Genomic DNA, 23053 nt, shown 5'->3' on the forward strand with positions numbered 1-23053 from the left:
CACATAGCCCAACCAAAAGAGGACTGTAGAAATCATCATGTCATGTTTAATAAGGGACAGGAGTATTGCCAATAAGGTAAACCAGTCGAAAAAAGTAATTAAAAATGTATCAACTGATGTATGGTTGATAGAAAGCAGATAAGCTGCAGTGTGACCAGAAAGCTTGGAAAAGAGAGATAGATAGATAGATAGATAGATAGATAGATAGATAGATAGATAGATAGATAGATAGATAGATAGATAGATATTTTATTTGTTCCTGTGGGGAAATTGGTTTGCAGCAACAATCACTTGACACTTTCATTTATTGTTATATCAAAAAAGAACACATCAGTAGAATTTAAGAGACAGGACAGAGATGTTTTGTGATATTGTGTATGTTTTGTGATAATATTTGTGAACAGTGCCTTAGAAACTCATGCGTGCACTGCAGAAACAGCAGAACACAAAATGCACACATCAATCTGTGATACATCCACTTGGAAACGGACTTAAATCTGTAATCACACATGTAACTCTGCTTCAGCTTGTGTCATGCTATTGCTTGGCATCTGCCCTATTGCTGCTGCCTCTGGCCGTGTGTTTAAAACTCACATTGCAGCAGTGAGCTTCAAACAGAGGTCCTATGGGGTTAGAGAAAGCAGTGACACATTTTTAATGGTCCCTTGCACTCACATTCACACTGCAGACAAACACAAATATTGTACTGACACTTCCTAAGAACCTGAGTACGCTGCTTTAATTCCAGGAAAAAGCAGCCTCGTAGATATTTATTATTTATTTTGCAGTACCTAGTGGAATGTGCACCAGCAGAATGAGGCTCAAAATAGAGGCACTGTGAGGTTTTAACTTTGATCTGCTCTACTTGCTTTGCTTGTACCTGAACAACTTCAGGACAATTGTTTTCATTAATATTTCCTGTATAAACAACAATGTCAAGTCCTGCTAATAATACACATTACAAACCTAATACTGACACATTACTACTATCTTTAATTACCCAATTTCATGAAAAATGCAGTAAAACCACCAGTAAAGGCCTTAAAATTAAACAACTGATTATAGCTATGTTCAGCATTAATCACTGTTGATATTTTAGGGCATTAGTGCATGGTCAGACGGTTGTTTCCCATAATGTCCCAATTGTCAAATTTGTGGAAGACATTTGAGGGCATCATTCACTTTAATATGTTTGCAGACTAAAATAGTTAAACTATATCATAATACAGTGAGAATTTCTTTCAGCTAGCAACCAACAAGTAGACAGTTGTCAGCGATGGATGTTGCTTACCATTTGTCACACAATATGTCGCTCTAAAAAGGCCAAACTGCAGTCCACTTAAATGAGCAGGGGCACACCTATGGTCATTCCTCGAAACACCAAATTCATTAATGTTAATGCAAATCACAGAGGAATCATTTTGTAGGAAAGTGGATGTCAGATGGCTAGCAAAATTTGCGTTAGCTGGCTCTTTAAGGATTGTTTGTCAATCTTATTTGGAAGGTAATAGAATATTGTATATTAAGCTTATATAGGCTAACGTCGGTGCCACTTGTTGCCATGACAATAGATGATAAGTGTCTGAATTCACATGTAGTTCATTATTTCTGGACACAGCGTAAGTTGTTATGATTTTCTAAGCTTAGGGGACCTTCTTCAACACGAGTACAATAAATAACAATTGGCTAAGGTTTTAGGAATGATCGTGGTCATGCTTAAAGATAACCCAACATTAACTTTCGGTACTGAACAGCCAGCCTCCGTGTTTAAGTCCAATATCATGTTGACCTAATCTATCTGCCCTGCAGCCTCCCTATTTAGGAGGACCCCCTAAGCTCTACAATAACATCATTTTATTTCCTCCTTTGCCCATCCTAGTTTTGAAGGATGCTGGAGGGCCCTGTCACATGAACCTGAACATATGTCGCTCTGAGGAACTTACTTAACTGACTAATGCTGTTCTTCTTCTCTGAGGACAGTCTTTAAAAACGGCAAATGGAATTTCTTTTTGAGCTGCATTGGCCAGCTAGCAGTCCAGGTGAATGCTGCTGGATCTTGGGAGTCTGTTTACATCTTTATTGTAGGTGTATGTGTGTGTATGATCCAACAGGGACATTTTGTGGACATTACAAGCCCAAGACTTATTGGACCCTGGTAAAAATGTTAGAAGAAAAGTATACCTTTTGGTTACACTACTTTACAGATTACTTTTTGATCCGCCTGTTGTTTCAAGCGCAGTAAATACACCATAGCAGATAAGAAGGATTTACTGACCCAAATCTAAATCCATATTTAAATAAATAATGCTTGACAATGCTAAGACCCATATGTTGACATTTATAGGTCATAAATACCACAGTTTGCTAATCTTGACAGCTGACCCATGAATTAATCCACATTCTGAGAAATATGTTTATTTTCTCTCTTGCTGACTTAGATGAGAAGATAGATTCCACTCTCATATCTGCACAGTAAATATGTTGCTGGATTCAGAGCTGGGTAGCTTAATTTAACCAAAAGATTAGAAGGGGGGATAACAGTTTCTGCTGTTAACATGGACTTGTAGCGCAGGTGAATTGAACTTGTGCATGTCAAACTTAATTGGATTTAAATACCAATTATTTGTGAATGTTTAAAATTCAGATTTGATTTGAATATTTGGTGACTTCAACACTGGTGTGAAAAATGCATGTGTTTGTGTGTGCTACAGAGCAGGCTGCCACCAGTTTAATGGGAAGCTATCATGATTCACCTTATCGGAACAGGAAACTCTTAATCGCCTGTCCCTCCATTTCTCCTTGTACCCTACCTCCTCTCTTCCTGTCCTAAACCTTACTTACTGTCAACATCCTGTCTAAACAAGGAGAAACAGTGGCTACTGAGAATAGAAGCTGTGCTGACACATTGTGAATGTGTCAGTAGAGTTATGGGACAGGTGGTAGGAGAGATGCAGTGTGAGAAGGGGAGCAGCTGGACATGCCACACTATAATGTGATCACAATGTATCAGGGACGCATTGTGCACTTTGATTGGTGATGGATTGTAGATGTGATCAGACTCATCATATGATAATGGGGAGTGACGTGAATTAGTCATTTGCTGATTTCCCCCAACGTGCTCAGTTGTTAGTAAATGTCCATCTTAACACGTAATTCAATCTTGAATTTAGCCTTTAATCTTGTGTTAAAACGAGGAAAAAAAAGTCAATTTTACATGTCTTGAACTAGAATTTCCTTGTTTTGTCTACATTGTAGTTTGCTAAACTTATAAGAAACGTGAAACACACACACAAACATGTCTGAACCTCTACATTTGTTTACCCAAAGAGGCATAATTCCAGCTCCAGAAGTTTCTAAGTTTACAAAGAAAAAAAATCGTGTAGACTTGAGTTCATACAGATGCAGGTAAAAAATACTGTAGCAATGTTACACAATTAGTTGAAATATGAACAAGTTGCAATATGGCAGAAATTTTCAAATAAAGGTAAAATGTGTCACAACATAATATCATAAATGAAGTATTATAATCTTACAGAGATGCCTGACATACAAATCATATTCCAGACATGAGGAAATATACTTGTTTGGGGCGGACCCAAGCAAAAACCACACCATCATTTTTCATAATCTTTTCTTTCAGTCAAAATGAAATACAAAAAATTACCATTCCCATATAATTCCCCCTATACTGCAATCACAGTATCTGTCAAAAATAATTCTAATATGACTGGGTGGTTTTTTGGAGTTGTTTTTTGCATATCATGCAGCCTATGGCAGGCTTTTTCTGTTGGGGGTAGAGAACAGATGCATGTGCCATCAATAAAAGCGTTTCCTTTAGCAACTCGAGGCAAGAGATTCGACCGATTCAGTCAATGAGCCGCATAATTAATGTTTGATCCCTTTGAAAGGGTTCGATTTAAAAGGGTAATTAGGAGACATTCACTCCATACTCCACTGGCATAAACCTAGTCATTTCCAAACCCGGTCATCACCAAGACACAATTACACTTACATGTGAAACATATAGCTGTCTCTGCATGTGCCATTAACCTTTTTGCAATTGGCTCTATAGTAGCTGTGTCAAAGCGAAAGCATGTTAAAGAGCTGCTTCACAGTAAAATAGCCCTGTTATTAGCAAAGCAGGAAGCCTGCAGAACAGATGCAGTATGCTTGTTTTAGTTTACTAGTATACTAGATTTAAGTTTTAATCCGGAGAAAGTTTCAGAGCGAGACTGTCAGTGTAATCATAAAATGCCACCACAACTGAACTCCCACTCCTGCAGCGAGCAGCATCCTCCTGCCTGTCCAACATGTTGTCCTGTTGGCAGAAGACAGGACGATGGACATCCCGTGCATCGGCTCATCCAGATGCTCCTTACATTGTTTTTACATTCATGCGGAGGCACGGTGCCAAAACACTGAGGCAATGCACCTAAGACATATAACGGCAGGAAAAACCCTGCCTTCTACGGTATGTGGGTGTATGCATGGATACACAGATACACAGTGTACATACTAAATTGACAGGTACTAGTGTCCCTGGTTGCTATAGGAACATCAGCAGCTCACAACTGATTAGAGAACTGTTTGATGATGAAGTGGCCTTCTGTATGTGTGCAGTTAGCATACATCTGTCAAGGTCTGAGTGTGTGTGCATTTGAACCCAATTGACCCACACAGCCGTTTGAGGAAGAGAGTTTCCTAAAGGGCACGCAATGAATAATATTAATTGCCATCTCACATTAAGTTATTTTAATTAACGCACCTTTAATGATATTTTTCTGTTTTGAAAGACCTGAAAATCAAGTGAACAGCTGTTGAAAGTGGGGCAGTGACTATGTAGATAGAGAGATCAGCGCTTCCATATCGCATTGGAACATCATCTAACACACCAGATGGTCTGAGTACGAGAGTATTTGTGTGTCTACCTTTATTATGTAAGTACTGCTGTGTGTGTCTGTTTCATGCCTTTTCTGTATTTTAATAGAAATTAGAAAGGTACATGCACCATCAGAAATCCATTCCAAAAATCAGACCTCTCCATTGACTGATACAAAATCACTGTGAAATATCTTTATGAAACACACAAGGAAGAGGATAACTTTTCCGTCAAGTGGCCCTGGGCTTGTTTTTTCTTCCAAGTGAAATCACAAACATCTTTGACTTTGGAAGCATGTGCACAAAGAGTAAGAGTTTGAGACTTATTTGAACAAGCTTTCACATAACAAAGTTTTTAAACCACCCATCCAAAAGGAATAATAACCCTCTCATCTTGTGAAACTTCACATTCTGTGTCCTTGCTTTTGTATTTTTACAAAAACTTTCTTTCACAGTATTTGTCACAGTTTTGTTGTGTATTTGTTTCTGCCTGTTTTTTCTGGCTCAACGCTCCTGGGCAGCTAGTTAGTGCCATGGGTGCAGGTGGCCAACAGCATGGATCCTCTTCTCTCGCTCTCTCTGGCGTCTGTTGCTTTTGTCAGCAGACCCCAGTGATCTGGAGTTATTCTCAGTCTACCAAACCGCTATATAATTGCAGCAATGGGAAATCTCCAAGAGCTGTGCTCAGCTCTATTTTTCTTGTTTTCTTTGCTCTTCACAAAATGACCTTTACCTCAGAGTTCATGCTTCGCTGTAAACAAACATAATATATGGTGACCTCGTGTCCAAAATCATTCTGTGCTTATGGTTAGGTTTAATGTGTACTTCACATGCATCCACACACAACTGCTTTGTATTTAAACACACACATGCAAGCACGTGCGTGTTCACACACACACAGACACACACACACACGCACGCACGCACGCACACACACACACACATACACACATGTACATGCACAGTTTATGTTTGCTATTATGGGCACAGGGGTCATGGTCATGCTCTCATAGTAAAATAGGCCTATCATTGGCTGACTGCCTGAAAAGATCATGTGAGTAAGTGAATGTGTGTGTGTGTGTGTGTGTGTTTATGTTTGTGTGTGTATGTGTTTAGGAGGGTGTTGTAAAACCTCTCTGCAGCTGTCGTGACGTAAGCCTTACTACCTTACATATTTGTGTCCATGTCTCCCATGTTTCTGTCATTAACGCTAGCGTATACTTTCCAGTTATCCTGTCTTCTTCAAGACCCAGTTAAATGAAAAATACACTCACCAGTTTTAATCCTGTGTCACTTGTTAATTGTTCATTTATCTCTTGTTATATGGTATGTCAAAAAATCAGTATCACAGTATTTTTACATTAGAATCTTCTCTTCCTGTCAAATGTTTGATGACACACCCTAAATTCAGAGGTGGTCATCCAATCAAACAAAACTTTGGGTGACTTGCTTGCCACGCCGCCGTTTGTCAGCAGCTAGATTGGAAGAAGCACTGAAGTCATGACACTGTGCTATATTAGCTGTGTGCTGTCTGTCTGTCGAGGCTGTGACTTTGTGGTGACATTCATTAATCTGCTTGGGTGCTGATGTGGGAAAAACATCACAATGACGGTCTTGACATCATCCTTGAAATGGCAGTTTTATGATCCATGGACTGAAAAGTCACTTTCACGATCAAAAAGTATATCACATTTTATCTTTATGAGAGACTAATTTTCAAAATTGGAAAAAGTACACTAGTACAGACTCCAAAGGATGGAAAACAATCATTGTATCTCAGCTTAACTGCATGAACACACAAGCATGCACATGACCTTGAGCATACACACACTAAGTTTATAACTAGCAGCCACTGAATGCAGATCCAGACAAGAAAGGCTTAGTGTGTCTTAATAGTTCATCACCAGCCTCCCATCAGAGCACCAATGTCTGCTTGTTTCAATAGTAAGTGCTACCGATGAAGATTCACTTGCAATTGTTTGACCATCCTGAGTTTATCCAGAGTCAAATGTTTTTTAACTCTAATTTTTAATCGGAAAATGTAACATGGATAAATAAATAATGTTGGGTTTATTTTACAAAGTCTCCAATAAGACACTGCAATTCAAGGCTGGATTACAGATACGGGATACGTTCACACTGGAGTCCTTGTTGGAGCGCTTCTGGGCTAAAAATAGTATAGTATATATAAATAGTATACTATTCTATAATACATTTTATTTTTATAGAGCGCTTTTAAAAGGAACTCAAAGACGCTTTAGTGCTCAATATGTATATCTCAAGATTTATCTCATCAGTCCTGTTCAAGGCTTGGTAGTGAGACAGACTCTTGCCTGAAAACAGAGGTAATTTGCCCTGGGCAAGTGTTAATGCCGAACTCTGTGACAGGAAAAAAATGCTTTGGTAGACACACCATGCTACCAGGTAGAGTATGCTTCGTGCACTGTTGCCAATTATGCTAATCTAGAGATAACTAGATTAGCATATATAATATATATCATATAGATTTTTTCCTCATTGATGAATCAGTTGGTTGAAAAATAGGTAGGATTTTAGTTTACCAAGATTTTCTTTTGGTGTTTATAGCCCTAGCTCTTGCTTTAGTTCACATCTCTGAGCTGCCCCCATACTGTGTAGTCCTCCCCCTCGGTGCCTCCTGCACCAGCCTCCTGCTGTGAAGGAAGCGGTTCAGTGTCCATGAGCCTCAGTGAGCACCTTTTTCTGTCATTACTATTAATCAGCTATCACATTTTGAGCCTTTCCATATGTTGGCATTTCATTCAGTCAAATATGGTCCACAGCAACAGTTCTAATGAATGACTAAGGCTCAAATAATCAGAGTTATTTAACCAAAAGCACTTTGGAATAACTGTGTTGGGTCTAAAGAGATTGCAGGTGTGTTGCATTAACTTTTTTATGGCCCTTTATCCATGCAGATCTTCATGGGGTTTTCTTCTGTTCAAAATGAGGAAACTACTCTGATTTATTAACCTGCCAAACAAAGCAACTGTCAAACTATGAGAAAGTTTTATGTGTGTCATGGAACAAAAACAACTTTTTATATACGTCAAAAGGCCCACAAAATGACCCATTTATCTAGATTTAAGGCATCCAGTTTGATAACATTTAGAAGGCCAAAAAAAGCCACAAGATAAAAAAATTTTAAACCGCTAATCAAGCTAGTTAAACAAGTCCCTACTGCGCATGCCTCATGGGCCTGTAGATCCCGGTATTCTATAACCGAAAAAAGACCTTTCTTTTGCTTCATGTGCCAATAAGCAGCTCTCATAGAAATAATGGACCATGCCTCCATGACTGTATCCAGACTTTCTTAATACAGCCATGGAGTAATAAAGCTGAATAAATTTTATATCTGTGCTGTAAAATGTGACAGAATACATAATCCAGCTTTATCTGTTGTGACTTTTTACCATTTATAACTCATAATAAATGCACCTGATTGTCACTGAGTCAATTCGCTGTTGTGTATATACAGTCTGTGTATTTAACATGGATTATGCTTAAATAGCCACCCAATAATGACTAAAAACTTCTCTATCATGTCAACTAACAAGTTCCTACAAAGCTCTGTTTTGGCAGGGATGGGATGGGCTTTTTTTCCAACTTGAAAATCTTATAAAAGCCACAGTGTATATCAGAAAGCACACATCTGTGAAGGCTGAGGTGGTGGTTTTATTTCTGCTTGCAGTGTGGTGGTGGACACTAACCAGTGAAGGCTAGCAACAGCATTAACAATAAAATGTATGAAAATAGTGTGACATATATTCACTGCTATGTGCCAACATTATTTAAAAAAATAGAGAAAATTGCATTTGCATTAAATTAAATCTGATGCAAGGCGATTTTCACACGTTCTTTCCAGTGGTTAACATGAGAGCAGACTTATTGCTGGAGCAGAGTAGCAGGCTGCATATAGCATCTGAGTGTATAGACTGTGTATACAGTCTGAGTGGAACGCGTAAGGTCACAATTTAATTTAAGGCCTTCAGCTACATGGTCAGACATTTATTGATTCCAACTTGTGGAACTAAAATGTTTAATATTATAAAAACTGCCTTATTTGCACATTGCACATAATAGTTAAAAAAAAATATTCAAAATAAGTGTCTAACTAGAGCCAGATACAAATGGAAATTATGTGAACAACAACAGCCAGTTGTCAAGCCAATACAACAAAAATTACAATGATGATACAATAACAATGATACGACACAAAGACATGTTGAAATATTCTACTAAAATATCCAAAAAATGTTTTTTAGCCAACTAATAAATTAACTGTGATTTAAAGGTATGAGGATGTGAAAAGATATAAAAGCATGAGGAAAAAAGAAAGCCAACCAAAAATAAACTTTAACCCTATTGTTGCAGAGTGAGTTATAGTAGCTGTGGTTGTGTCTTTGTGTGTTTTTGGTGTTAATTAACTGTCTAGTCAGCATGTATACAACTGAGGTGGATCTTTTTTTTGGCTTACTTGTATGCAGGTAGGTATGCAGATAGGCAGGTTGCTAAGTACACTCAGAAATAAAGGTGCTGAAAAGGCTCTATCTGGAATTTTGAATACATATTTTGTATACAACAACAGGGCGTTAATATGGCGCTTGTCATGAACAAGACAAACACAACTCCATTTGAATGCAGCACCACCCAGGGAGTGTTTACAAGGACCCTTTTCTTTCTGAGGGTTTCATCTAGAATACACCCAGGGAGGCTCTAAAAATAATAACTGACTACATTACCCATAGGTTTCTCTTCATTTAGTCTGGTTTTAGTCTAGCAGTTTAGCCTTTAGATAAGGGAACCAGGTCCAGCAGTCCGGGATTTCATGGGGCTCCTAAAGGACCGGGGCTGGTTTGGTCCAGTGCAACTGACAACTCTTATGTTTCACAATCATGTTTTTAGGGAATGGAGATTTTGTGAGATAATTAATACAGCTTTCACTATTTTAATGGTGCAATATCGTTGGGAACCGAAACTTTGCTCCAAATTAGATCCAAATACAAAATGCTAAGTACTGGGTTTTTCTTAAAACAACAACAACAAAACCCATTTGATACATGGGTAAACATTTGAATATTTGAGGCTGAGAATCTTTTACCACTTATGCATGGTCGTGGGAAGAAACCTCGGCCCTTCGGGATGAACCCTTTGGAACCTTTATTTCTAAGAGTGTCTGAGAGAACGATCTAGCCCAGCTGTAAACACAAGAAGATAACCACAAAGAACTCCAGAGCTACGACAGCACGCTAAAACAGACTTCAAGAGATTATGTCCTTCAAAATTATATTTCTTTTCTTAGGAGCCATTTGTACCTGTGCACAAAGTAAGTATAGTTTGTTTTATTGTTGTTTTTAGAATCGTCACATGTCACATCTCTGCTTCAGTGAAAGACTGTAGTACTGGAGTGATATTGTGGGTGGATGTTTTGTTTATAAATTTTTGTATGTGGCTATTTTACAATACAAAGATATTCATAGACAGTTGTTGCCAGATTGATGTATGGAGTTTAACTTTTTTTTTCTAGGAAGTCATAAACTTTGTCACACCTATGGATGCTTTAACTCGAGTGATACTCAGCTCTGTGTGACACTGGATGGTGACGAAGTTTACTATGCAAACTTTACCAAAGAAGATGTCATTTGGGATAGCAGAATCCCACTTGCTCTCCATGTTTCCAAGGCTTATGAATTTGCAGTATATTACAGATCTTTATGCAAACACAATTTGATAACCTGGAAACAGGACGAATCAATTTCATCAATGGACGCAGGTACGTAACCATAGAAGGTGATCTCCCTTTGAAAAAATGATACAGCAGCACTTCAAAGAATTCCTAACAAACGTATGCAAAAGTATGTTAGATTATGTGTTCATTTAATCTTCAGAGAAACCAGAAATCATCATCTACCCAAGAGATGAAGTGATAAAAGAGGAAGAGAATACCCTCATCTGCTTCATCAACCATTTCTTCCCTCCCACCATCAAAATAAAGTGGACCAAAAATGATTTGGAAGTATCAGTGGAAGATCCTTTCATCAAATGCATACCAAATCCTGATGGGACATTTTATGTTTTGTCCATACTGTCCTTTGTCCCAAAAGAAGGAGATATCTACGGCTGCACTGTGGAACATGCGTCACTGGACGAGCCTCAGACCAAGTTTTGGGGTGAGAACAAATAACCGTTCATTTCCTGTCATTATTTTTTTAAATACAAGCTTGAAAGTATTTTTTATTTGTAGTCAAAAGTAGAGGTTACCTGTGAAAGACTCTTGCAAATGTCTAACCTCGTGTGTCCTGTCCTTCCCAGAGGTGGATACAAGTGTTTTGACTACAGAGACCAGTGTTGGTCCGATTGTCTTTTTTGGATTTGCCTCAAGTTTTGGCCTTCTTGGAGTTGCTACAGGGACTTTCTTCTTTGTTAAAGGAAGACAGTTTGAATCAAGCTGAGAGAATCTTGTAATTCACTGAGTTAATATTCTACTACTAAGCAATGTAAAGGGATTTTAACTTTACTTTTACATGTAACATGGGATTCAGATAGAGTTGGGACATGTATTTCATTGTCTCATGATGGCACACCTTAAGGGTTTGTTAGATATACTATATAAAAGATATAAAATATAGAAATATATTCCTTGTCTTTCAGGCAAAATACACTTTCATCGATCGCTTGGTATGAAATGGAAGTGTCACTCATAAAAACTATTGTGGTTAGACAGCTTGCATTAAATATGTCAGATTGTTGTGGTGGTTATAACATCCTGGAATAAACCGCAACCAGCCATTGTTTTCTATCCATTTGAGTACAATATGAAAATTAGTTGTGTAAACATTGTAACATGAGCAACATGTGCATGGTAGAATGAATCCACTGCCCCAAAAAAACCTATTCACAAGATGTTGTTTTTTTGTTTTTTTTAAATATTAAATTCAAAAACAACAAAATGTGAATGGACTTGGTCATTGTTTGCATTTAAGTTATTATTCACCGGCTACTTTGAGTTCTGTGTTGGAGTTTCCCAAAAGCATTTTCCCAGAAACAAGAAAGAATTTTCAAAACAGTTCCTGTTGGCAACACCAGTACCACAAGATAAAGATGTAAGTTTCAAGCCAAGTTTCAAAGCAGACCCTGTTTGTTGATGTATTGTCTTTTGTAAGCATTTTTATTGTTTTCCTTTATTAGTAGATAAAAGATTACCCGAACCCACAGCTGTTGTACTATTTCCAGGAATTTAGGATTTTGATAGTATAGTTTAGACAGTAGTTGCCATGTGCATACACCAGGGGTTTTCACGCAGCTATTTAGTTAAGGGCGGTGCCATTCTTTGTCAGTGTGTTGACATTTCAGTGCAACAGTATTAATTTCCTTGAACACATAAATTCACGAGAACTGCGTGGAGGCTCTGCTTTGTGCATTTCTATATATGTAAAATCATGCATATTCTTAATTTTCTTTTAGGTGTGTTTTTCTCTCCTCTCAGTCTGGGTGAGTAGCATCACTTTTCTTTTTTAATAATTTAGTGAAAGTTATTAAATTCTATGAATTATTATGGTCACAAGTCTGACATTACCACTTTTCTCTCCCTTTATTACAGTTTTTTCAGAGGAGGTTTTCTTGCAATATTCTGCATGTTGTGTCTTCAAAGGTCCGGACTTGGATCATGTTGAGTATGACATTGTGAATCGTGTCAACAACAAAGTATTGATTCGGTTCAACAGCACAAGGGGAAATTGGACTGGAAACACACCCTTTGCAATTGAAATGGCAAAAGTTCTGAACACCAATCCAGTGTATGCCATAAGAAGAGCATTTGAAATGAAGGTTCTGTGCATAGATAACATAGGTCTTGTCAAACAGATAGGTAAGTATTTTTTTCATTTGATTATGCTACTTCAAATGCACTCAGAAAACAGTGTGTTGTGAATATGCACATTGACAATGTAATATATAAAGTTTAAGATTCTGTCGTTTGTCACAAGATCATTATCTGCGATTTTAGCTGTAGGAGAAGTAAAGAAAAATCAAATTTTCAAAGTGTGGCATTCATAATTACAGTTTAGTGCCCCACAATTGACGTAGATTTTGCGTAGCTAAAAATTTCAAAGGCCGGTTGTAATGTTGAGTTTTCGTAAAAACTGTTTATTTAACTTCATGATCATTTTCGAAGCTGTAATTGTTGTTGTGTTTTTTGTGTGTTATATCAATTGTTTTTCCACCCTATATCAATGAGGCTAACCTATCCCACCTCTTAATGTGCATGCACATGTATCGATGTGTGTGTTTGTGTGTGCAGGAGTTATGGTTGTTTTCATGAAATTATAAAATGCTAACTTTTTTGTTTTTAGGCAGTCTTACCTCTGCCCCCATCATCAAGATGAATTCTGTGAATCACCCGCCCATGCTTGTTTGCAGTGCCTATAACTTTTATCCAAAGCACATTCGAATGACATGGTTGAGGAACGGGCAGGAAGTGACCTCAGCTGCCAGTTTTTCTGAAGCAATGCCTGATGGAGACTGGTATTACCAGATTCATTCCTACCTGGTGCACACCCCTACTGCAGGAGAAAAAATTACCTGCATGGTCGAACACCTCAGCCTCTCTGAACCAATCCTTCAGGTCTGGGGTAAGTGTGCTACTGTAATGCAACATTATCTAAGAAAATGTATGACATGCATGGGATGATGTATTAAAGAAAACCTTTTTCTCAATTTTGTAGACCACTCTCTTTCTGCATCAGAACGGATTAACATTGTTTTCGGAACATTATTGCTGGCACTTGGTTTTGTCTTAATGAGCACTGGATTCATCTACTACAAGAAAAAGTCTGGCGTCACTCTCTCACAGGTCACTCTCTGCCAAGGTGAAGACTTCAGATGAAAGATTTGTTATAGTATTTTTAGTTGTAATTTTATTATATTTGAGTGATAAATTATTGTTCTTATTCTCATTTTTACCAGGAAGAGTTTTGGTTCCCATGGAAGACCCCCCTGCAGCTGAAGCAACTTGCTAAGATAAAGACGTGTTCACCTTAGCATGTGCTGTAGTTGGATAGTAAACTTTGATGAAAAAGAGATTGTGTGAGTGCTGTGGAAGTGGATTGTATGCATCCATATAAACTTAAAGTATATCATAATGTACAGTCATGTCAGCCTTTTCAACTGTATGAACACAATCATGAAATAAAACATTTGGTAAAATCTATTTGTATAAATTAAGTGGTGTTAAATGACATTTTTCAAATTGTCCGGTTGGCTCAATGGTCCACAAGTTTGATGTTTGTTTAAATATCCCCACAACTTTTGGACAGTTGTGGTGCATAGAGGATAAATACTAATGACTTTAGTGATCTCCTGTTCTTTCATCTAGAGCCAACATGAAGTTGACATTTGTGGTTTACAGTTAAGTTCTTGATATCTTTTGGCTGGATTACTGTTAAGTTTTGTTGACATTCATGTCCCCTTTAAGATGAATTTCAACAGACCGTCGGAAGACTGTCTTGACCTTCTTTTCTCGTGAGCTGAGCTGAACTGCCAATCAGTGATCTCATTTACCATTGAGCTTCGCCATCTATGACACTGACTTAACATGCTGAATTGCCCTAAAAAAAAGCAAGGGCTGACAATGTCCAACGATGTAGGATACACCACTAACACTTCAGCACTGTAGGGCCTTCAGCCTATTGCTGTGTCAAAAACAAAATGTAGAGCTTACCCTTAAAAAATGGAACCATAAGTCAAGGAATGATCATTAAATCCGAATAGTTCTGATAGATTGTTACTGTAAGAAAGAAGTTTTGTCTAAAGCACACAGTAACACTGAATGCAGTCTTGTACATTATTGCTGCTGTTTCTGCAGCAGCTTCTTCGTCCAATCTACTTTTGAGCTGCTCTGTACTGCAGGTGCTGTGGAAAATTACAGCACTGCCTTCTGACTGGTTATGAGTTATACAACTCTGAAACTGCAAAATCCCTTGAAGAGTGTGCTTTTTGCTGTCAATTCAAACTGTATCCCTGTTTGGTCAACAAGAATCTGAGTACTAAATGTACTAATTTAACTCCATTACAGAAGCTAATTAGCTTCCCCACAGTTTGAATAAAGTGTAATAAACACAATGAGGAAAAATAATTAACCTTGGCTTAAGTGTTGTTGCCCAACCATAAATCCTTGGTTATTGGCATAACAAATGGTACAATACCTTCTTAGTCTAAGCAGAGTGAAATGCAATAGTTCCAGTTCTGCACACTGCTGTTAGTCTGTGCCATGAATTACAGGGATATGCTGATTTTTAACCAGCTTTGAATCAAAACATTGTGGGTTGTATGTGTAGATGATCCATGCTAAACTTCTCTCCATCTAACCAGTGGCTAGATATCTGTTCTGCCCTGTGGAGAAATCCCTTCAAGTGGTGTGAATTATGTCTCTCTCTCTCCCTCTCAAACTTGGACCAAAATCCAATCAAACAGTAAAACTAGGCGGTGCTGATCAAATATAAATCAAGATTCACTGCACTGCTTATTTATCTCCTTAAATGTTTCCAGAAAGATATTTAAATGCCCCGTTTAGCTAGCGACAGTTTGTGAACATGAAATGGGTGCCATAAAACCACACTGCTTCCTGAGCAGTGAAGACAAAGGCCCAGATGTTATCAGAAACATTGTTTCAGCTCACCGATTGACTTTTATATAAGATTGCTGGCTGCTATTGTTTCACAGGGATCAGTCCACATTACGTCAACCAGAAGTGGGAGAGTCTTGGGAGGCGTAATGCATTCTGGTAGATGAAGGTTTTCTACTTCTTGAGCAAAAGCATCCTTTTTCTTTGTTTTCTCTGGTCATGCCGCACCAATTTCAAAAGTATTTGCATCTTTCTACTGCAGAGATGGCCTAGTATTATGTGGGGACTCTCTTTATATCAGTGAAACATTTCATAGACTGCAGGAACCAAAGTCATTTCCTGACACACAAGCTAATCAGACCTATCTTTCTGATAATCATAATGCCAATTGTCTGGGTTTTTTTTAACAGGCTTCGCTTCCTTGTCTATGCTGAGCACCTTCTTGTCCATTCTCATCAACAGTGGGGTTTCACAAATTTTCCAAATCACAGTAGGCTTTAACAAGACACAAGAAGTATAAAGGAGATGGAGAGGCTGATATAACACTTGTGGTCAATCCTTTTCTCTCTCTTTCCTCGCTCTACTTTTCATGCTCACTTTTTCCTTCCTCTCAGCAGGGCTGTATGAAGCACACTGTGCTGTCTTTATGCATAATAAATGAGATGGTTTTCCCCGAGCAACCTGAAATTCAAGTTGTACCAAAACACTCCAGAGTGGAACAGAAAGGACAAAGGGCTTATGTAACATGGAGGGAGAGTTGTTTATCAACCAAATGTATGAGGCCTTAGAAAAAAAATCACCTGCTTCTCGCTTAAAGCTCAAGAATATTTCACTAAAAATACTGTATATTGCTGTTAGAGTATGTTATTCTTGAATTGCCGTTGGTTCCGTATCAGTGCAGCTCCAAAATGAGCTGAACCGCACTGTTTGTGTGTGTGCCCCGACATGCATCTTGCGTTTGTGACACAAATGACATCAATCAAAAATCAGCATTGCTGTGTGCATCATGCCTCAGAATCCACCTGTGGCCTTTGTGGGCTTTGCTTCTCCTTTGTTCTCCGCAGACTGATCTCTCCCTGCTCCTGCTTTTTACTGACTTTGAGCTCATATCTGCAGGGAGTGAGAGTAAACAGAGTCTGGAAGACAAAGTAAAAATTGTATTTACATTTTTTCTCAGTCTGATTGCACTATTTGATCTATGAGTTGACTCACAACATCATGTTGCAGTAGCCTGAACATTGTTACAGTCCCAAAAATCTGCTTTTTTGTGTGTACTGTACCTGTATGACTTGGATGAGGAAATTAGGTGACCCCAATTGTTTTGGCAGCATTTATTCATTCAAGTTGTGACTCGCTTTTTCTTTATCTCTACTTGTGTCCCTCTCTCTGAGTGTTTTTTCACAGTGTGTAACCTCAGAGGCTTCAGAGTTTCTGGGATGTGAGAATCTCATCCTTTTCTCACATCACACAAAAATCGATCCCATCTACCAGGCTCTACTCATCAGTAACACTCCCTGCACTTTAGGATCTCAGTAAATTAACTGAACCTGCATCACAGTGTGTCGGCAGTCCAACATCAAACGACAAACACTTAAAAAAAAAAAAAAAGGCATTTGCTTTTCCTGCTGGTTTTTGGACACGCAAGTTTAAAGTGGCAAATTTCAGTCCTGGTTGATTTGGTGTCATTTGGTTACTAATCAAGACGTAATTGCTTTACCTCGTCAATTGAACTTCAAAACTGTTTTGAAATACAAAATGATGGATGATTAAAAATGATTAAAAGCGTGATTTAAAAATGTGATTAATCACAAATGACTTGAAAATCTGCTATTAATAGCGAAAATCAAATGAATCATTTGACAGCTTTAATATTAACTGATAGTTTAATCAGTCAAAGTTTTTTTTAATTATTAACATCCTTAGTTAGATGACAAGCAACACATATGAATGCTTAAGCATGAATAACAATTTCAGCAGCAAGCAGAAGTTAGAAAAAGGCGTGGGAAAAAAATTAGACATGACTTAAACTGCACATAAGCACACACACAAAGACCATGATCCAGTAACATTTCATTGTCTTTTATGTAGGTATTTACCTTGTATTAAGTCCTTAAAAACTTAACAAAATGATTATAAACTGCTGTCACTGCCAGTCCAATATAGGCCCAAAGTTATGTCTGACATCCTGTTGCAGGTATTACTGCAGGGTGTGAAATACGGAGTAATGTTCTGGTAAAAGAGATGCAAAGCTTTTAGTCACTTCGGCAGCAGAAGAACGGCTGATGTAACAATGCTCTCAAACCTGACTCGTGGAGACAAGAGGCAAAGACAGAGAGGGAATTGAGAAAAACTGGGAAGAGCATAAGAGTTAGAAATGCAAAGCAAAGGAAACTCGGCAGAGAAAAGGTTAAAGGCGAAAGTGACAAGCATCATATAAATGGGAAGAGGAACAGGAGGACTGGGGAGGGCAAGAGAGAAACGGCTGCCCTCAATCAAGTCCTGTTATGCAATAGCTCAGCAGTCTGTCAGTTTCCTGAACATGTTTCTGCTGCTGCACTGCCCCCTTTTTGCTCTCTTATTACCTCTCTTTGACAGTCCTTTCCTCACCCGTCCTCTCTCCTGCATCCATATACACATCATTTCAGGAGGCCACCCAGTGTGCTGCCAGGCAGGGAGTAAAAATGATGCGTAAGGGAGTGATCCGTAGTGAGTGATCTTGACATTATATAATATTTGGTTCAGTGACCTCAGACACTGCAGAGATGCAGGATGAAAAGATGGGTGGGGAGGAAGAGAGCGAGAAAGGGGCAGAAAGGGAAGCACGGCAGGAGAGCGCTCTCTCCCACCTTCAACGATCACTATTAATAAATTATGCCCCTTCACATGTCTTTGACATAGTTTATGTAATGCGGTCTTCTGCTCCTGGCAAGTCAAGGGTGTTTTCATTTCCACTTCATTCCTTTCATGATAGCAGTTGGACACTACATTTTATTTTTTTATTATTTGCTCTTTATAAAAAAATTAACCCTTTGAACTCTGCAATAGAAATGGTCCACCTTTGCCTACATTGCTCATTGTGATGTGAGTATCTTCAAATGCTCCATACCTCTAAATTCTTGTGATAAGTATACAAAATGTGTTATTAAAAAAAATTGACATTTTTTAATCAGATTTTGCAAACTAAAAACACAAGACATATTGATCCAAAGGGTTTTTATGTGTAGAAACATTAAACATTTCTTCACACTCCAGATGTTATTTGAACTATGTACATTATATAGGTTTTGAGATATGCTCATTTTTATGAGCACTGTGCAAAGGGGTTTGATGGATTCATCATTCATTCCTCTGGCGTCACTGTGAATTTTTTGCACTGCAGGTAACAGCGCAGTGATGTCATCACCAGCGTACAACCTGATGAAGCTGAAGACGGAAATTTCAGCTTTCTTTTTTAGCTTTGCTGTAGAATGAATGTTTAGAACGGTTTTTATTTTAAATCGATAGGATCATGCAAACAGTGATCTGGTGGCCATTACTGGGAAAAACTGGCATATGTCAGCGAAATGCCATGTTTGCAGGTAAAGTAATGAAAGGTCATGATGTAATGATGAGGAAGACAAAAGTCTAACCTTTCTGCTGCTAAAAGAATGAATGATCTAGCTATCTATTATGGTTTAGGTCTCCTCAAACAGAACTATGTAAACACTGGCCACAGGATGTTTTTAAAGTGTTAAATTCCATTTATCTCCATTGTAGTGAGGTGCAAGCAGACACTGAAAGCATCAAACAACCGATGGTTATAAAGTGTAAAATATATCAGGGAATGCATGCAGGTCTGCTGCTGGGGAAATTTATGATGCTGTAATATAAATTACCATTTTCCACTCTGACCTTCAATTTTCTCTTAAAGAAGGACAAAAAAATGATTAAACTATTTGCTGTGGTCTATTCTATCCATGTTTTACACTGACAAGGACACATGATTGCCTCTGCATGGAGTGTATGAGGATTTTTTTTCCCAATATTACAAAACGTAGTTTGCATCATGAAAACAGAAAATATCTTTCAGTTTAGGTTGACTTAAGGGAACAAGCAAGAACTGTTCAAAATGCAAAAGGCGTGCTTTGGTAAAATCTGAACCCTGTGTTCCTCCTGAAGACACTGACACTCGGTTATCTTGCTCTCAGACCTGTCACGCTCCATCGCTCTTGGCTGCTACACTGATTGACTGAGTTCTTAGGAATGGCGACGCATGGCACTGGCACGCCGTACAGCGGCGTTCAGCCATTTGGCATCCTCCCACACTGCCTATGTGACCACAACACTGCTATAGCATGTGAATTTATCAAACCATTACAGGGAGTTAACGCTCACCTTCACAATCTGCTGAATGAGCAAGAATGGAGCAATTGCAGTCAGTCATACTCGCTCTCACCAGCATGCCTACATTTTCTGCTGAAACAGCAATGTGTGTTTTGTACTTTAGTCCTTGTGGGAAAAAAAAGTTACAGTTTTAGAGCTTGAGACCAAAAGAATTTTTACAAAGTGTGGTAACGTCATCTGATTTAAGGATAGAATTGGGCTGGGAGAAAATACGCAGCTTAGGCGTGTAGTGATGAGGGTGAGAGACGAGAAAAATCAAAGGAAATTGATTTCATGTTTGATTGAATTGATTTCATATATATTAGGAGGACATAGTATCAGTTGTGGCTCATTTATACTCACTTTACATTCGAAAATAGTACAATTTCAAACGTAAATGTTACTGTCCTCGTACTCAATGTGTTCTTTATGATGGCATAGATGTAGCCAATATATGGCACTACAAGTCAGTCAAAAGTTTCTTACAACAAATGATGGTGGAGGACATTGCTTAATTGTACATTCAAACAAAGACACCGTTACAAACAGCAGAGGTCTGTGTGACTGTTATATGTATCTCAACCATAGACTGTAAATAAAGATGGACGACGCGCCCCCACTTACCCTCACTATGCTGAAGCGAGGTTAAAATATCACAGACACGAGCGTTGACGTCTTGTGATGGTGATGTCATTGGGAGACCTGCATCTGCGCAGTAAGGATATCTGCATTGGGGGAGTTCCCTGCCCAGACACCTATCTGACCAATAGTGAGCAGCTCACGGATTGGCCGTCACAGCTGTCAATCATGGCAGAAAAGCCCCCTTTTGCATAATTTAATAACTCATTAAAACCAAACTTATCATGAAAACAAACACTTGAACAAACACCAGGGTGATGAGAACTACCTTCAGTGACAGAAACCATCTTTTGGAAAAATTTATTTGGTGTGTACTTCGACTTTTTAATTCAGCCTGTGACCATACACTAACATGGAGGGGCGGGTCTTACGACCTGTACTGCAGTCAGACACCAGGGGGCGATCGAGACTGAATAACCTCACTTTGGGGGAGCTGTCATGTCCTCCATCTTTATATACAGTCTATGATCCCAACATGTGGACAGAGAATTCTGTTCCACTGTTATTTAAATTTCTTTGTCATGTCTTATAGTCTTATATTTCACTTGAACTACGCTACACTGCCTCAATAGTTTTCAGTGGTACTGCTCCATTTTGTTTGTTTCAATATCTGAAAATGTGCAAAAACACAGATTAAATGAAAGTAAAGTACTGACAGATATGGTCTCCGTATTACTGTTTTGACATTGTGTATTTTCAAATTCTCTTACCACTATTTCTTACTGTTGCTTTAATGAATAATGTTTTTGGTCCATTTTCTACACGTGGTGTTTACAGCCAGATCTACTGTTTTTGAGATCATACCATATGTGATGCACACATAGCTCTCTTTTTTTTCACTCCTTCTCTTTCTCACAGGCTCTACCCTCACATGCACTTTCACTTCAGTCACCAGCTGGCCTCCTGGTGGTGTTTTTAATGAAGTTCTACGATCTGTACGATATGTTGCAGTTTTCTGTTTACATGACGCTGTTTGGTTTCATCAAGTCTGTGAGATGAAGAAATGTATGGATGTTGCTTTCTCACAGTGCCTGAAGGCATAATACTGTGTGAATGATTTTGTTGTTTTTTTCTCCACATGACCTGGACAATGTGTTGTGCGCTTCATCAGTCAGTTTGTTGCAGCTGAATTTCTAGACGTGTGCTGTACACACGCAGGCCCTTGTGCTATATGTCAACTGATGCTCTTATCCAGTAAGAGCTAGATTGTAGTGATTATGGTTGGATTGCATCTTGCAGTATACCTTTGAGTGTAATTTTTTTGTGTGTCGGTCCATTATGTACTGATACATGCATGTAAGTAACATCGCTACAATATGTGAGTGGAAATGACTTGATTTAAGCTCACAAGGTGAATGATTTTGAGAGATTCATTTGCTGCTGTCATATTATTCGTTTCAAGTTGTGGCATTGAACGTTTCTGCAGACCACCGATACATTACATCTGCAAGTTATTATGTAGTGGATATATTGAAATTTTAATATTCAACAATGCTGTGGCTAATAGGTGGTTAGGTTTAGGCACAACAATTGTTTGGTTATGGTTTATAAAAGATCATGTTCTGGCTAAACATTTGTTGTCCAAATTTTGGAATGTGTCAGAATATGGTTTGATAAATTAGGATCAACCTTTGCCAACATAAACAAATATTGACATTTTGGAGATTTTTCATTTGGCCACAGTTTCTGTGGATGTGCTGTAAGAGGCAGACTGTTTATGTATCTCTCTACGCCCTCTGTTGTAAGAATAATTCATCAACCATATGGGGAGAGGAGATAAAAAACAATATGGATGGACTCCTCAAAGATATGGCTTTGTTGCTAAGGAACAGAGCACTTAACATATAAATGGACTGGGCCAATAATTGTGACTATACCTGAACGATTACTTTATTGAATTCTTTTTTGTGCCAGTACTGCATTAGATTTAGGATGATCTGCCTATGCAGATAGACACAGATACAGATCTCTCTTCCATTCTCTCTCGTTCACACACACACACACACACACACACACACACACACATACACACACTTATAGACTGAAAATGGACTTAAAAACGCAGTGGCTATGTATCTCATCAGGAGCTCAGTCGAGAATACTGAGAGCTCAAAGCAGTAATTACTGTCTGTGGTTGAATTTTAATTACATGTTAGCATTACGCCCAGTATTGTCTCATGTGCGGAAGTATGTGTGTGTGATTTTGTGTGTCTGTGCTCTGTCAGGATTCTTATCTTACACTCACACTAACACACTCCTTGGCTGTCGCACAATGACCACAGTTCCCCGCCACCTGCTGTTGTGTTAGAGCAGAGAAGCAGAAAGGCAGAAAGAGACACAAATTGTTCACAGTATTGGCTCAGTGCTTTCATCATTAAATCGTACTTTACTTTTTATATATGCATATGAAGCCACGGTGGCTCAGTTGCATGTTGTACTTGCAATCAGCGTGTCTTGAACGCCTCTTCCTCCACCCTTTCCAAGTTTGTTCCAGCTTTATATGCATTTGTTGATACACAGTGTCACAAAAAGATT

At 38.4% G+C, this 23053-nt stretch overlaps 3 protein-coding genes across 6 annotated transcripts in view; all 3 read left to right on the top strand.

The window, feature by feature from the left end:
- The window catches only part of LOC121956550 (cytoplasmic phosphatidylinositol transfer protein 1), a 62635-nt gene that overhangs the window by 13170 nt on the left and 26412 nt on the right, over window positions 1–23053 (top strand). The gene's annotated exons all lie outside the window — the stretch shown is intronic.
- Window positions 10078–11846, top strand: LOC121956552 (H-2 class II histocompatibility antigen, A-Q alpha chain-like). Its single transcript, XM_042504823.2, has 4 exons — window positions 10078–10222; window positions 10424–10669; window positions 10785–11066; window positions 11209–11846. Exons 1-4 carry the CDS (start codon window positions 10168–10170, stop codon window positions 11346–11348), a joined length of 723 nt encoding a protein of 240 aa, XP_042360757.2. The 5' UTR covers window positions 10078–10167; the 3' UTR covers window positions 11349–11846.
- Window positions 11991–14104, top strand: LOC121956551 (rano class II histocompatibility antigen, A beta chain-like). Its single transcript, XM_042504821.2, has 5 exons — window positions 11991–12387; window positions 12497–12763; window positions 13248–13526; window positions 13620–13763; window positions 13861–14104. The coding sequence occupies exons 1-5, from the start codon at window positions 12336–12338 to the stop codon at window positions 13911–13913; spliced, it is 795 nt and encodes a 264-aa protein (XP_042360755.1). The 5' UTR covers window positions 11991–12335; the 3' UTR covers window positions 13914–14104.

This window comes from Plectropomus leopardus, chromosome 18 (genome assembly GCF_026936395.1).
Source record: "Plectropomus leopardus strain MGB_pleo_1.0 chromosome 18, ASM2693639v1, whole genome shotgun sequence".
NCBI lineage: Eukaryota > Metazoa > Chordata > Actinopteri > Perciformes > Serranidae > Plectropomus > Plectropomus leopardus.

Coding starts and splice junctions, on each gene's coding strand:
- LOC121956552 (XM_042504823.2), top strand. CDS start 10,168: ATGTCCTTCAAAATTATATTTCTTTTCTTAGGAGCCATTTGTACCTGT. Junction 10,223..10,423: donor CATTTGTACCTGTGCACAAA/GTAAGTATAGTT, acceptor TTTTTTTTCTAG/GAAGTCATAAACTTTGTCAC. Junction 11,067..11,208: donor GCCTCAGACCAAGTTTTGGG/GTGAGAACAAAT, acceptor TGTCCTTCCCAG/AGGTGGATACAAGTGTTTTG.
- LOC121956551 (XM_042504821.2), top strand. CDS start 12,336: ATGCATATTCTTAATTTTCTTTTAGGTGTGTTTTTCTCTCCTCTCAGT. Junction 12,388..12,496: donor TTTCTCTCCTCTCAGTCTGG/GTGAGTAGCATC, acceptor CCTTTATTACAG/TTTTTTCAGAGGAGGTTTTC. Junction 13,527..13,619: donor ACCAATCCTTCAGGTCTGGG/GTAAGTGTGCTA, acceptor TCAATTTTGTAG/ACCACTCTCTTTCTGCATCA.